General features: G+C 45.6%; 1 protein-coding gene across 10 annotated transcripts in view; it reads left to right on the forward strand.

The window, feature by feature from the left end:
• Nucleotides 1-15,516, forward strand: part of LOC111859689 (phospholipid-transporting ATPase 11C-like) — a 60,403-nt gene that overhangs the window by 29,426 nt on the left and 15,461 nt on the right. For all 10 annotated transcript variants that reach the window (XR_011985442.1, XR_011985443.1, XM_072706834.1 and 7 more), the window contains exons 3-17: nt 630-719; nt 5,594-5,674; nt 5,974-6,081; nt 7,707-7,835; nt 8,022-8,110; nt 8,516-8,563; nt 8,949-9,013; nt 9,135-9,216; nt 10,695-10,845; nt 11,316-11,513; nt 13,218-13,388; nt 14,139-14,308; nt 14,398-14,469; nt 14,566-14,639; nt 14,715-14,818. Coding sequence is in view for 8 of the 10 variants with exons in the window: in XM_072706834.1 (XP_072562935.1) it covers nt 630-719; nt 5,594-5,674; nt 5,974-6,081; nt 7,707-7,835; nt 8,022-8,110; nt 8,516-8,563; nt 8,949-9,013; nt 9,135-9,216; nt 10,695-10,845; nt 11,316-11,513; nt 13,218-13,388; nt 14,139-14,308; nt 14,398-14,469; nt 14,566-14,639; nt 14,715-14,818 (1,632 nt within the window). In the remaining 2 variants the exon portion in view is untranslated. The remainder of the gene's footprint in view (nt 1-629; nt 720-5,593; nt 5,675-5,973; nt 6,082-7,706; nt 7,836-8,021; nt 8,111-8,515; nt 8,564-8,948; nt 9,014-9,134; nt 9,217-10,694; nt 10,846-11,315; nt 11,514-13,217; nt 13,389-14,138; nt 14,309-14,397; nt 14,470-14,565; nt 14,640-14,714; nt 14,819-15,516) is intronic.

The following is a 15,516-nucleotide window of genomic DNA, read 5'->3' on the forward strand; positions in this document are numbered from 1 at the left end:
ACTTTCTTTCCGTGATGACATCACGATGATCTCATAATCCCTCTCTCTCTCTCTCTCTCTCTCGTGTCATCCCTCAGTGACCGAATAGTAGGGACTTGCACCTGCATAAAGACACAGTTGTGGGCATGATCTGTCAGGTTGACACTGCCGCTGTCTCCATACCCCTCGTCATGCCTCCTGCTTTCTGTGCTGCGCTTGTTCTCCTGGGGCCCGATTAGCGTCACCTGTCCTGTGATGATAGGGGCTTGTAAAGATAGCTGAGAGAACACTTATAGGCGTATAAGAGGTCTCGCCCACTTAAAACATCTGCACAGAAGTTAACTGGTTTTCACTTACCACTAGCAGGATTAAGGAGATAAGTCCCTTATCCAAATGTATTAAGTACGATGTAGGCAAACCCAGCGTCTGAGAGCCAGATAGCACTGAATGTCTTTGTGTTAAAAAGGTCCGGGCTTTGGGTAGCGTGCCCTTTGGCCAAATTCAGTAGTCTCTTTGTACATTTTTTTCTCTCTCACTGAACGCTTCAGCACCAGTACAAACATGTAGCGTTGCCTGATAAGCACATGTGGTTTTGCATGTAACAGAAAAAGCAGTCTCAGACTTGAGTTTCCTCTTCTCTTGTTTTTCAGTACACCGTCTGGAACTTTCTCCCCAAGAACCTTTTTGAACAGTTCAGAAGAATTGCCAACTTTTACTTCCTTATTATATTTTTGGTGCAGGTGAGTGATTATTACTGAATGTAATGCTTTCCCCCTGATGTAAATCATTCTGAGGATCTTCTCAGCCGTGGACGCCCTGTGCTGATGAGCACAAGCTGTGCAGGACAAACCCACTGCGCCTCGGTGACTGTGTGCGTAAGCTAAGCTAAGAGGTGTGAGAATCTGACAAGCAGGCGTTTGTGCTGCGAAATCGACGCTTTTGCTGGGTACAAAAAGCACATTGTCTGGTTGTTGATCCCCTCTTGTGGTGAGTGGTTGCTGTGGCCGGGTCTGGTCACTGCAGTTTTGTAGCCTGCAGATGCATGTGGTGCTACTCAGAATGACATTAATAGCAGAGTGAGTTTTGTATGGTGATGGTTAAAGGAACTAATATCCTGTGTGGCACTGTTTGTATGTCGTATAGTTGGTGAGGGCAAGGCTTCCTCGGCGGAGCAGGTTGTGCGTTTCTGTGTATATCTGTGTGTTTGTGTGGGCGTTCAGGCCGCGGTTGGTGTCTTCTCACTCTGCCAGGCACATTTGGCTGGCACGCCTCCACTAATCTTGCATCTCTTTGGAGTGCTTCCCCTTCCCGGCTCTCCAAACAGTTGGCGTGCGGCCTTCTGCCGTAGCGGGATTCTGTAGCCTCAGGACCACACTGCCTCGTTCTCACCGGCCGGCGTTCCGGCATCCACGCGCCGTCGTTCCTCCTGGGGCTTTTTGACGGTCTGCCCCCTCTTCCTCATTTTATTTTTTGACTCCTGTACCTTGCAGTACATCTATACAGCCTGAAATAGACATTCTGTGTGCTCTAACTCAAGGTTATAAAGGATAAACAGCGGCTGGAAGCTGGACTGAAGCAGTAAGCAGACTGTGGTCGGGATATTCTGGGGTTTTTTATTGGCCATATGTACCTGTGACAGCCTGTAAAATGTGCTGTGGCTGAATCGGAAAACAGCACCATGTAACTGTAGGATGTGCATGAAAGACGCAGGGAAATAAGGCCAGTGGGATTCGCTGTACTCATCGCTTTTGCTGTATTTGGTCACGGAGGCCACCATCCCTGGCGGCTTTTATCAGTCAGCTCAGCTTTGCTCTAGTTCACCCTCAATTCATTCATCACTATCAGGCTTCCCCATGGCCCTCTGAGTACCACCGCAACCCCCGGCCGCGTGCCCTGTCCCCGCGAGTGCGTCCGCGCGCGGGCGAGCGCCCTGTCCCCGCGAGTGCGTTCGCGCGCGAGCGCCCTGTCCCCGCGAGTGCGGCCATGCCCCCGGCCTTGTGCCCTGTCCCTCTGAGTGCAGCCTTGTGCCCCCCCCAGTGCGGCCGTGGCCATATGCCCCTTTATGAACCTATAAACAAAACCGGCAGATCAATTGTGTCTTTATGAATTTAATGAGTTGTTCTAATTCAAAGCCCTTAATGGCTGCTTTATAATGCGAATAAAAAAACAATCATTTGTTTTTCTTTATTCCCTTTATGCCGTTGTTGGAAGCCTGGCATTCTAATTAGATTTATTCATTTCAAAAGCTCAAAATCCACTTATGTAGGGCAATTCAAACTTTCAGAAATAGTCAAATAGTGTTTTCAAAGAATGACCAACCGAATGACCACCAGTTTATGAATAATAGACAAATGACAACACACAAGTCAGCTTATATTAATGTCCAGTTTCCTGAAAAGCTAATCTGAAGTTGTAGTGAGGCATCAGCTGGATTGTAATAAGCCATTTTCACATGCCTCAGTAATTTATTTTGTAGCGGAAACGTCAGTCTCCTCTAAGTCGTGCATATTATCTGCTGCGAATCTAGACTTTTTCTGGTCAATGTTTGGAATGGAGCCCAGCTTGTGATGTGGGAATATATCTTTCACCTTACTAAAAATGTCTTTGGAGAGGGAACTTTCAGAGCGTATGCTATTTTTGGAGGGTCTTTGGAGACACAACCACCACACCAGTGACAAGGACGAGGAGTTTGTGTGCGTTTGGTTTGGCCAGGGCACTGTGGTAAGCTAGGCAAAGCGGGTCATTCGACCTGCTTTCGGAAGCCACTCAGGTCCGGTTCCTGCTAGCTGAGTGTGAGACATAATCGTTAGTCATCACAAGGTGACTCCACTTCGTGTGTCGTTGGTTAAGGGGCTGGGTCAGTCTGGCTGAGCAGGGTTCTGAAGATTAACACTTTGCTTAAAGTACACACATATCATGCATCATAGATACCTTCATAATGCATCATAATGCATTATAAAGGATTGTAAACATCACTATTTAATAAAAGGCGTAACACATTATAGCCATGTGCCCTATGAATGCTCTATGAAGTTCTCATCTATAATGCACTATAAACACCTTCACAATGCATTAAAATGGCCATTGTAATGGATTATGATGGAATCTGTAATGCTTTATGATGGCTGCTTTAAGTCAAATGTTACCGTGATGCTCCCGGGCTGGATTTTTTTCTTAGGTAAGAAGGGAAAACAGAGGTAGTGCTCTAACAGCGCAGATAATATGCTACTTCCTCGGAGTGGGGTTTGGGCGGGGGGCGGCTTTAAATCTCATCCCTTGCCAGTTTTGGGAGGGCAGGGAGCACATGGTGAAGCGTGCCTTGGGGGATTCTTGGCTGCAGAACACACATGCAGGTCTTCTCCTCAGTGCCCAGTTGGGGTGTAAAGATACATCCAGGCATCGTGATGAATCGCTTATTAAGGTGCCGGTTCAGTGCATCATCTGCATGTCAGATTTGATTTTGAGGATGAAATGCAGATGCTTCTGCTTCCGGGTTGCAGGCTCTCGCGTTCACGTGCACGAAACGGCACGTGTCGGCACGTGAATTTCCGGAATGTAGGCTGGCAAGGGAAGGCTCAGCATTCATGAAGGAAGCACCGCCTGATGATCTGTGCCCTACCCTGCCTTTGGGAAACGTGTCCCTGTTTTGTAGCACAGAACGCTCTCTAATGGTTAAGATAACCTTTGCTCTACAACACTTTTGGGAAATGCCTCTCTTTTGTAGCACAAAAAAAGTCTTTTCTTTTTTTGCAAGCTACGGTAACAATGGACAAGACTGAGTTGGATAACTAGCCAGCTAAGTAACATTAGCCTTAGAGATGCATGATGTAATGGTTAAACATTGGTATCGGCTGATTTTCATTAATATCAATATATTGGCTTCAGTCCGATGTGTCAGTCTCTATGGATATTTAGACGTTAGCTCAGACGTTGCGAACTTAAGGTATTGCTGAGGACACAACTATTAAAATAATGGAGATGACTGCACTCTGGATGGTCTGCTGCATTCCGTAGTGGAGGTCTTGCAGTACCGGTCTGCAACCTGTTTACTCTACATTATTAAATCCGGCCTGCAGGTCAGTCTCTCGTTTTTCACAGTCATTCAACTCTCTACAAGCTGAACCTCTCCCGCCCCACCAGCGCCTCTGATTAGTACCTCTTTAGCGTGTTGTTTTCTGTACAGTTCAGCATGCATAATTATAACACTGCCCTTTTCTCCTTGTCTCATTATGTAATAATAACAATTAATGCTCTGAGCTTCTACTTTTTTTGCACTCCATTAACAGTGTGTAATTAAGTTCCCAAGTTAATATTTGTGAAATTAATATTTGTGGAACAAAAAACAACATTGATTAATCATTGATCGAGATGAATGATTTCCGATGCATTGAATCATTCCCTCAATAATGTTGGTTAAATAGAATTGCCTTCGGGCCAAGGATTTACACCCCTAGAGTCCAAGTCTTTTGTCCATGCAGTGCAGGACAGGTGGGCAGCAGGAACAGTAGGGTGGCCATTAGGTAATGACAGTCATTTGGTGCATGTGTGGCTGTCAGATGTTCCACCACTGGGCCCTTAGCAAGTCCCTTAGCCCCACTTGTTTCACTGACTGTCTGTCTAGTGACTGTGTGACCCTGAATTCTCAGTTGTACACGTCTTTGGACAAGAGTGTCTGCTGAAGAAAATGCATGAATGAATGGATACAGCAAGGTGACATATTTACTATGATCTATAGAAAAAAGGTGAGATGTTAAGACACTAGTTATATTTTAGGATATACAAAGTATTTAAACCTGCTGAGTTTTTGTTAACCAGCTAGACACAAGAAAATCAAGCATGAAATCAATAGGCAAGAGGAAGAGAGGACTGGAATCATTGGGGCGCTCTTAGGCCGCAGGAACTTTTTCCGGAACCAGGAACTGTCCCTCTGGCACCTTTTCAAGCCTGGATCTGTACTATGACTGGTAGCCAGTGGAAGGAAACCCAGAGGCGTGACTTGTGGGAACCTTTAGGCAGGCAGATGACATGTCTTACAATGGCACCTAACCTCTCACACAACATGAGCCGGTCATATAGCTATGAAGGCAGTGCGGAAATTCAGGCAAGGTAATGATAGTAATCAGCAGTGAGGCATGTGCAGATTTTTTTTGGATGCTTAAGAGGAACAGTTTATGGGATCTCTTTAAAGATATGTGCCGTAGAAAGGTATTTACTTCCAGTTTCTGCTTCCTTGCTGGCTGCTGATACACATTTTGCTCCTATTGTGTGTGAAATCAAAGAAATCAAAGACTCTGGACACTGCAACATGTGCAAATCACTGCCACAGGAAAGCGACCAGAATCTCTAGTCATGCAGCTACCCTTAGAGGTCGAAATACTAATTTCTTGACTTGTCTTATTTCTGATTTTATGAAAATATTTACTCAAAACAAAACAATATTTCAAATTGTACCAGCACATTTTATGTCTTTGAGAGAAAATTTGAGTCTTCCTCATTTAGTAGAATTTCAGGCCCCTGCTTTGTGTTTATTCACTGAGTGCTAAGCCAGGTGTTTCAGCATTCTTCTCTAAAGCCTCAGGGAATAATAGACATTTGGATTTCTCCCCCCTGACAGGTAATAGTGGACACGCCCACCAGCCCTGTTACCAGTGGCTTGCCCTTGTTTTTTGTGATCACGGTGACTGCCATCAAACAGGTGAGAACATCAGCACCTCCCGCCTTGCCCACTCTCCCCTTTGCTGCTGCCATGTGACCTGCTGGCCAACCACAACTTTCCCCGAGTGCCTGTGTTCGTTTTCTTTTTCCGTCCCTGTGATTGATGGAAATGCCCATGCCGGTTGGCATTTGAAGCCACACTTTTCAGAGTTGAGCAACAAAGGCGTCTGTGTTTGCCCCCCCCCCCCCCCCCCCCCCACCTCAGTGTTTCTGTCTTTAATATGCACACCCCCCCCCCCCACATGCATAAGTGACCTGCTTTCTCTGCCCCCCCCCTAGGGGTACGAGGACTGGCTCCGTCACAAGGCTGACAATGAAGTGAATAAATACCTGGTCACAGTGGTAGAGGATGGCCAGAGAGTGCGCAAGGAGAGCGAGAAGATCAAGGTATCTGTAAAGGAAGAATGCAGGGCGGTCTGCTCGTGTCACTGAGGGTTGGGGACCTGCCCGTCCAGATTATATAGGATGGGCAGTCAGTGTAGGTAATCTCAAAATTATTTGGGAGGTAACTTTTTCCCCCGCTGTCTTAAATATTTTTGGTTTGTTTTACTACTGTACCTGCAAACCTGCCCCTTGAACAAAGTAAAACCATCATTTCAAATTACAATACTTTTAACCTGTAGGCTGTTCAGCAATGTTTCAAATCAACATAAGTACCAATTATTCTTTGCCTTTATCAGCTACCCTGTGAGATACGTATTTAACGGTTTGATTTTAGTTGTGGATTTAGTCTGTGAAACGTCTCGACCAAAGCTGTCACGTTGCGTATTACAACGAGGAAGTAATACTGTTATTTCTTTTCAGTCTTTTAACCCTAATTTTAACACACAAAAAAAATATCAATTTAAATGGTATTGTGTCATCCCGTATCTCGTTTTGAAAATATATCGATGTACCATGAAAATTCAGTAGTGCCCAGTCCTAAGAGACTGTAAAAGTTGTTGTTGGTGGGAGGCGAAGCCGTGGGTAAGCAGACGATCCGTAGCTGCAGCCCTGCGAGAGATCGGCTTATTTGCTTTTGGATGAAAGCCTTTATTTAAAAATAAAATTGGCCGTGTTACATAGTAGTACGTAGTTAGTTACATAAAGTTATGTACGTACATAGTGTGATAAACAGTGCTATTTGTATGAGTGTGCGTTTGAGACGGAAATGAAATTAAATGAATATAAATAAAATGATGACATACATTTTTAAAATATATTTTTTAAATAATTTTGAGCACAAATTTTGCCCCTTAGTCATGGTTTTTAGGGACATTCTGAGACTTCATGCCATCCAGACTTGCACTTCAGTTGAATAGTGCAGGAAATAATCCGTTGAATAAATGAGTTTTATTGTCTCCTGGGCAAGTAGATGATGCCATTTAAATATCATTGAGGACGAAGATGATTGTAATTCTGTAACTGACAATGACAATCGGCCTCCACATTCACGCGGAGGTGAAGTGTGTGTGTGTGTGCGCGTGTGTGTGTGCGTGTGTGTGTGTGTGTGCGCGTGTGCATGTGCGTGTGCGTGTGCGTGTGTGTGTGCGCGCGCACCACAGACACTTTCTGTGATTTCAGAAGAGGAAGGCTGATGCAGCCTTCTTTAGTTGATATGAACACAAGTACATGAATATATCGCTTGAACAAATAAGATTTGTGGCAACAAAAAAATTTGAGCGACATCCGTAAATTGCTCCTCACAAGTGAGTCATCAAATACCCCATGACGGGGGTTAGCGCTGAGGGCCTTTTCCAGGTGCCCAGCAGCAACATGATTGCTCTGCCAGCCACAGGATTTGAACACACAACCCTCTGGGCGTGGGCACGGATCCCAAACCAGCTGAGCAGCTCGCTGCCCTCACTGTTATTTATACAGCGTAGCCCCGATTTGACACTTGGCCGTGTCTGACTGACCTCTCATAGGCCACACCAAGATATTGTAAGCAAGATTTTGACTGGTAAATGTCCTTGTGCATTAGCCTAGGCCCCTAAGCACAGCCTTGGTGTTTGCAACACTTTTGTCTGCAGGTCGGTGACATTGTTGAGGTACTTGAGGACGAGACCTTCCCCTGTGACCTCATCCTGTTGCAGTCCAGCCGCGATGATGACACCTGCTTTGTCACCACGGCCAGCCTGGACGGGGAGTCCAATCACAAGGTGCGAGGCTCACCATGTGACCTTTATTTCCACTGTAGTTTTTTTTTTCCCTATCTACTTGCTTTCTACCTATCACTGCTGCACAGTTCATCGTCCCATATTTTGACCTGCATGTGCCACGTCCTGCACACATGAGAACGAGACCTAGATCCCAGTCACTCTTTCACAATCCCCCTCTTTCTCTAGACACACTATACGGTGCCTGATACAGAGAAGGAGGTGGAATTGCTGAATGCGACCATTGAATGCGAACAACCGCAACCTGACCTCTACAAGTGAGTTGCTTCCGTGCACATTTGGTATTTGCCTATATGTGTGGCCGTCTCAGCATGTGAGTGCAACGGAGTGCCGTCCTATTGTTCATGTCAATGTTTACTGCCGCTACTAAGTAGCAACATTGTTTTGGCGCCACCTGCTGCTCAACTGTGCTAATTACATCTGAGAATTTTGTCAGTCTTTGACCAAAGGTGTTGCTAGGGCTGTTTTAGGTGGGCTTTAGAGTTCTGCTCTGTATATCCTCCCCCCCCCCCCCCACAAGAGTCAAATAGTAAGTCCTGCAATAGGTTCAGTGAAATGGACTTATAGGAGATGTGTGTATATTAACATTCACATGGCCTTCATTTTCATTATTGGTGGTATTTTGATCAGTCAGTTCAGTGAGCCGTGTTGTTCGCATGCAGGTTCGTAGGCCGTATGCAAATCCACAAGGACAGCCAGGACGCTATGCGGTGAGTCCTACAGCCTCGCGCCGTCCGAACATCCGGCAAGTGCCGCACAGCTGGAGCTCTTTAACCCGCCTGCGTCTCTTTGGACCTCCTGTGATCTATCGCTTCAGACGAGTCCCACAGAAAGCTGGCGTCAGTCCCGGGGCAGCTTAGGGAAGCAGTTCTGAGTGCTGATGGTCATTGGGTCCATAAAATCCAGCACTAGCTGCTTCTCTGGAATGCAGGAGAAGCTTGGAGATTAATTATTGATTTCTAGCTGCTTCCACACCTCCTTGTGGAAAATTAATATTAAGAGCTCAGTTTTTTTCCATACATTACATGTCTTGTAGGCTGGAAAAGATATACAATCTCTCTATTCTTTGTTTTTTTTTTTTTTGTTTTTTTCCAGGTCTCTGGGCCCAGAAAACTTGCTATTAAAAGGAGCTACTCTGAAAAACACAAAGAAGATATATGGTCAGTACTGTTCGTATTAGATTTTTTTATTGGAGTAGAAGATAATGAATTGCGTTCTTTGTGTGACCTTGCATAACTCAGCAGACACAGTGTTTCTAATGGCCTTCCTTATTGTTACCAGGGGTGGCTGTTTACACTGGCATGGAGACTAAGATGGCCCTGAATTACCAGGGCAAATCGCAGAAACGCTCTGCTGTGGAGAAGTAAGTGAACAGAATGTTAGAAATCAGGGTCATATCACTGTATAGCTGGGTGCAGTTAATGCCATTATGACAAAAGGTGATGGAGCTTTTAGAAGGAAGGATATGGTGAAAGGTTTATGCTCTTTGTTCTAGTTAATTCTCCAATCCCATTCTCCAATGAATTCCTATTCTCCAATGAGAAAATCCTCCAGACACGTCGTATAGAGTGGCACTTTGGTATGAAAACAAGGGATGTGATACGGTTTACATTTATATGTGTTCTCCGTGTGTGTGGTACACTTACAGTGAGGGATGGTGACAGTGTTTCACATGGAAATATGTACTCTGTGTGTTATTGTCACAGTGAGGGATGGTGGCAGTGTTTCACATGGAAATATGTACTCTGTGTGTTATTGTCACAGTGAGGGATGGTGACAGTGTTTCACATGGAAATGTGTACTCTGTGTGTGTTATTGTCACAGTGAGGGATGGTGACAGTGTTTCACATGGAAATATGTACTCTGTGTGTGTTATTGTCACAGTGAGGGATGGTGACAGTGTTTCACATGGAAATGTGTATTCTGTGTGTGTTATTGTCACAGTGAGGGATGGTGACAGTGTTTCACATGGAAATATGTACTCTGTGTGTATTATTATCACAGTGAGGGATGGTGACAGTGTTTCACATGGAAATGTGTATTCTGTGTGTGTTATTGTCACAGTGAGGGATGGTGACAGTGTTTTACATGGAAATGTGTACTCTGTGTGTATTATTATTACAGTGAGGGATGGTGACAGTGTTTCACATGGAAATGTGTACTCTTTGTGTGTTATTATCACAGTGAGGGATGGTGACAGTGTTTCACATGGAAATGTGTACTCTGTGTGTGTTATTGTCACAGTGAGGGATGGTGACAGTGTTTCACATGGAAATATGTACTCTGTGTGTTATTGTCACAGTGAGGGATGGTGACAGTGTTTCACATGGAAATGTGTACTCTGTGTGTGTTATTGTCACAGTGAGGGATGGTGACAGTGTTTCACATGGAAATATGTACTCTGTGTGTTATTGTCACAGTGAGGGATGGTGACAGTGTTTCACATGGAAATGTGTACTCTGTGTGTGTTATTGTCACAGTGAGGGATGGTGACAGTGTTTCACATGGAAATATGTACTCTGTGTGTTATTGTCACAGTGAGGGATGGTGACAGTGTTTCACATGGAAATGTGTACTCTGTGTGTGTTATTGTCACAGTGAGGGATGGTGACAGTGTTTCACATGGAAATGTGTACTCTGTATGTGTTATTGTCATAGTGAGGGATGGTGACAGTGTTTCACATGGAAATGTGTACTCTGTGTGTGTTATTGTCACAGTGAGGGATGGTTATAGTATAGCTATGCCGAGATGGATCATATTGGGTCATGGATCATACTCTTATGTCCCAATATCCTTTTCCTGACCCTTTGTTTGTGTGTGCGCCTGTATCTCTGTTCCAGGTCGATCAACGCCTTCCTCATCGTGTACCTGTTCCTGCTTGTCGGCAAGGCTCTGGTGTGCACCACTCTGAAGTATGTATGGCAGAGCCGGCCTGGGCAGGATGAACCCTGGTACAACCCCAAAACCGTGAAAGAGAGAGAGTCCAACCTGGTGAGATCCGAACGCTGGGAGATGCTTCCAGGAATGCCTGAATGAATGTATCGTTTTTTTTTTTTTTTTTTTACTCTTAAGTTCTCTCTGAACTGCATTTTACAAATATTTTGCATTTACAGTATTACAGTTAGCTTTACAATGTGTGCAAGATGAATTATTTTCTCCAGGGAAAATTCAGACAATATTAGGCAGCTGCCGTCCTAAACGGACTGAATTGAACTGGCCTGTATTGGTCTGACATCAGCATTAATTAAGCACGATGACGGCCTGCCAAGTGTTTTTTTTCCTCTTTATACTCTTCGCTGTATCAGATATTCTGTGTTTAATAAATTATGGCTTAAGGAAGACAAAAAAATTTTTATGGTATCACTGCCCCATTTATTTCAAATGACATGGTTAAGATGACATTTTGTTGTCAGATTATTGTACATTCTCCCCGTGACTGAGGTGTTCTGCCGTTATTACAGTATCTGAAGATGTTCACGGACTTCCTCTCCTTTATGGTACTGTTCAACTTCATCATCCCCGTGTCCATGTACGTCACAGTGGAAATGCAAAAGTTCCTGGGCTCCTTCTTTATCACCTGGGACAAGGACTTCTTTGACACCGAGATCCAGGAAGGGGCCCTGGTCAACACCTCAGACCTGAACGAGGAGCTTGGGCAGGTGAGAGAGATGGCGCCGGAGGGAGGTTTACGCAGTCGGGATGCTTACCGGTGTAGCTCTGGCTACGCACCATGTTACCATTCCCCCAGGAGCACTGTACGACATACAAACAGCAGGTGGCAAGGGGGGAGGGGGGCTTATGATAGTTGAAAGTGCAAAAGCACAGAGCAGTGTGAAACAGGGGGATAGACTCAAGGGTGTTTATGTGTAGTGTACTGTATGTAAACAATGATAATAAATAGCAGCATAAACAGTGGAATAAATATAGTATTACTTGACTGACAATAAATAGATAATATTAAGGTAAAGTGACCTGTTCTAGTAGGTGAGGGGTGTGTGTGTATTTTTAGCTATGGGTAGGTGGCAGGGGGGTTGGGGGGTGCAGCAGGGTGTTGAGTGTCCTGACAGCCTCGGGTACGATGGTGTTGCTCCTGTACCAGCCAGACAGGAGCAGGACAAAGAGTCTGTGGGAAGGGTGGGAGGGGCCTTTCACGATACTGGAGGCTTTCTGGGTGTAGTATTTGTGGAAAATGTCCTTGATGCTCTGTCCACCACAGAGATCCGCAATTCACAAAGTAAGCACCGATGTAGCTAGTGAGAGGGCCCCTGTCGCACATGGAGATGCCAGTGTGCATCATTGGAGAAGCATAGGGCACGAGGCGGCTGAACACCATGGGCGGAATGCATGGGGGACACTGTCACACACTGTGCACGATGCAGAGATGCCAGTAGATGGGGCACACTGTCACGCACTGTGCTCGATGCAGAGATGCCAGTAGATGGGGCACACTGTCCCGCACTGTGCACGATGCAGAGATGCCAGTTGATGGGGCACACTGTCACGCACTGTGCACGATGCAGAGATGCCAGTTGATGGGGCACACTGTCACGCACTGTGCTCGATGCAGAGATGCCAGTAGATGGGGCACACTGTCACGCACTGTGCACGATGCAGAGATGCCAGTTGATGGGGCACACTGTCATGCACTGTGCAAGATGCAGAGATGCCAGTAGATGGGGCACACTGTCACACACTGTGCACGATGCAGAGATGCCAGTAGATGGGGCACACTGTCACACACTGTGCACGATGCAGAGATGCCAGTAGATGGGGCACACTGTCACACACTGTGCACGATGCAGAGATGCCAGTAGATGGGGCACACTGTCACGCACTGTGCTCGATGCAGAGATGCCAGTAGATGGGGCACACTGTCACGCACTGTGCTCGATGCAGAGATGCCAGTAGATGGGGCACACTGTCACGCACTGTGCACGATGCAGAGATGCCAGTTGATGGGGCACACTGTCACGCACTGTGCTCGATGCAGAGATGCCAGTAGATGGGGCACACTGTCCCGCACTGTGCACGATGCAGAGATGCCAGTTGATGGGGCACACTGTCACGCACTGTGCACGATGCAGAGATGCCAGTTGATGGGGCACACTGTCACGCACTGTGCAAGATGCAGAGATACCACTTAGATGAACTGTGTGTCTTTACACCCTAGAAGGAATGTGGAGAACCAAGAGAAAGGCAACACAACATGGGGGAACACACAGAAGGGGGCATTATTCAAAGGCGTGCAGAATCCATGCTACCCACAGAGACACCTCTCTAAGAAGATATCATCCAATTAATCAATGCAAAGCAGAAATATACCATGCCTGTCTCCACTTCCCTCTCCTCATCTTCACGTTTAGGTGGAGTATGTTTTCACGGATAAAACTGGCACGTTGACTCAGAACAACATGGAGTTCATCGAGTGCTGCATCGATGGCTTTCAATACAAGTACCGCGAGTCACAGGCTGAGCTGGATGGGTTCTCTGTAACCGATGGTCCCATCTACAAGGTCCAGGAAAAAGCAGGCCGGGTGAGTAACTGCAAATACGACAACAACGTGGGGAGTAGGTGGTCGTAAGGGATGCTGGTACAAGTTCAAATATGGTCCCTGCATTTTAGCCAAGTACCAGTAATATATAGTGAAATATCCATCTGGGGCACGTTTCCCAAAAGCATAACTGCAAATAACATTAGGAGCTTACATTCAACTCAACGGTTCCATCTATGCAAGTTGCCCTCAGGAGACTTTGGGAAACGTACCCCTGGATAACTGGGTGAAGATGCATGTTGCTTTACAACAGAGCTGCTCTTTGCTGCTCGTAGAGATCTACGAACAGAGCTTAGGTGCAGCCCTAATTCTACACACTTGATATTAGATAATCAGGCCCTTCAGTAGCATCTTAGTATTATGGCCAATTTAGCTTCAACATAGCTGACTCTAATACTAGGATGCTTCAGAAGGGCCAGGGTTGGGCATTCCTGCTTTAGATCAAGCAGTCTTATCCAGAGAGGGACATTGGGTCTGCAGGTTTTCTCCGCAACTCCCTAATTAGATTACTAATTAGAGGACTGATTGGCTGAAGAGTCCTCACACCTGGGTTTGAACAGCTGACCTAAAGCACGTCCCAAAAGCCTGCATACACACCGGCCACTCCTGCTGTAGATGAAAGCGCGAGGGACTAAAATGAAAATACAAGAACCAGGGGTCCCTCATGAGATTGTCTCAGCTAAAGGTTCTTATTTACTGGGATTATATATATCCCGTCTTGGCTCCTTGCAGGAGATGGAGGATCTATTTCTGCGAGCGCTGTGCCTCTGCCACACCGTGCAGGTAAAGGAAAGCCAGCTGGCCGAGGTGGACGGAGACCAGATCGACTCCGTCTCAGGGGGTCAGTGTGGCTTCATTGCCTCCTCGCCGGATGAGGTGGCCCTGGTGAAAGGAGCGATGAAGTAAGAGAAGCCAGTCCCCACCATGTCATCAGCCTGAATGCTCCACAAAGGATTTTTTTCCTCCCTAATCTCTGTTTTGCTTTTTCCAGGTATGGCTTCTCCTTCTTGGGTTTGGAATGTAAAAACATGAAAATCTTGAACAGGGACAATGATGTCGAAGTGTAAGTCCTTGCGTTTCGCGGCCACTTGTGCAGAATTTAGAAACTTATCCTTTCGTTGGCATTTGCACATTGCCTGTGTCATATTCTGCCCCAAAGGTACGAGCTTTTGCACGTGTTGAACTTCGATCCTGTGCGCCGTCGCATGAGTGTGATCGTAAAATCCAAAACTGGTGAGGAGTAAACCACAAACGGATCTAACCCTCTCCACCACAGATTCATGCTGACATATCTGTCCTTTGCTTTAGGGGAGACCCTCCTCTTTTGCAAGGGGGCTGACTCCTCAATGTTCCCTCGTGTGAGGAGTGAAGAAGTGGACAGGATACAGGTTCACGTTCAGAGAAATGCAAAGGTCTGTTTGTTCTCAATACTCTTTTTATTGGTGTTACTGTATTTCCTGGATGTGGGTTAAATAAGGCTTTAAGACCGGTCCACCTCTGCAAGCAGTCTCTTGTTGGTATGATAACTCAGAAAGTATTTGGCGGATCATTTAAAACTTTGCAGATGCCTTGAATGAGTGAAGATCTAAAAGTGCTCACAGTGTTTGATAGATCATTTTCAAACTTAGCTGGTACATTGGATTGAAACATGGCATGAAAACTGAAGCAATTAGGGTAACCCCAGAAGTATTTAACCCTGTGAATATGATAACTCAAAAGTATTTCATGGTCTTAGGGTCTTGAATTTCATCTTATTACCACTTCACAAATTGGATGAGATCTTCACCTGATTTCATTTTGCGATAAATCCTTCTAAATTGAAGCAGCAGTGCTGTGTGGCAGCAAAGGACTAAATGGGTGACTGTAGAAGACACTTGAAATTGTGAACATAGTAAATCTAAAAGTATTACATGGATCTTTTTCAAATTTCCCAGGACTATTGTACAGGTCATTTGTTCTCAAACTGTGGGGTGCCTTGGGAAGGGTAATGAGATGATTCTCTGAATATAGAAATAAAAGGTTACTATTCTTTTTTCATCACAGCCTAGCAAATTTTATTGGTAGCAGCATTTTAGCTGGTTGGCAAAATTTATGGTGAGCAGCTTGGTGA

Source organism: Paramormyrops kingsleyae, chromosome 24, assembly GCF_048594095.1.
Source record: "Paramormyrops kingsleyae isolate MSU_618 chromosome 24, PKINGS_0.4, whole genome shotgun sequence".
Lineage (NCBI taxonomy): Eukaryota > Metazoa > Chordata > Actinopteri > Osteoglossiformes > Mormyridae > Paramormyrops > Paramormyrops kingsleyae.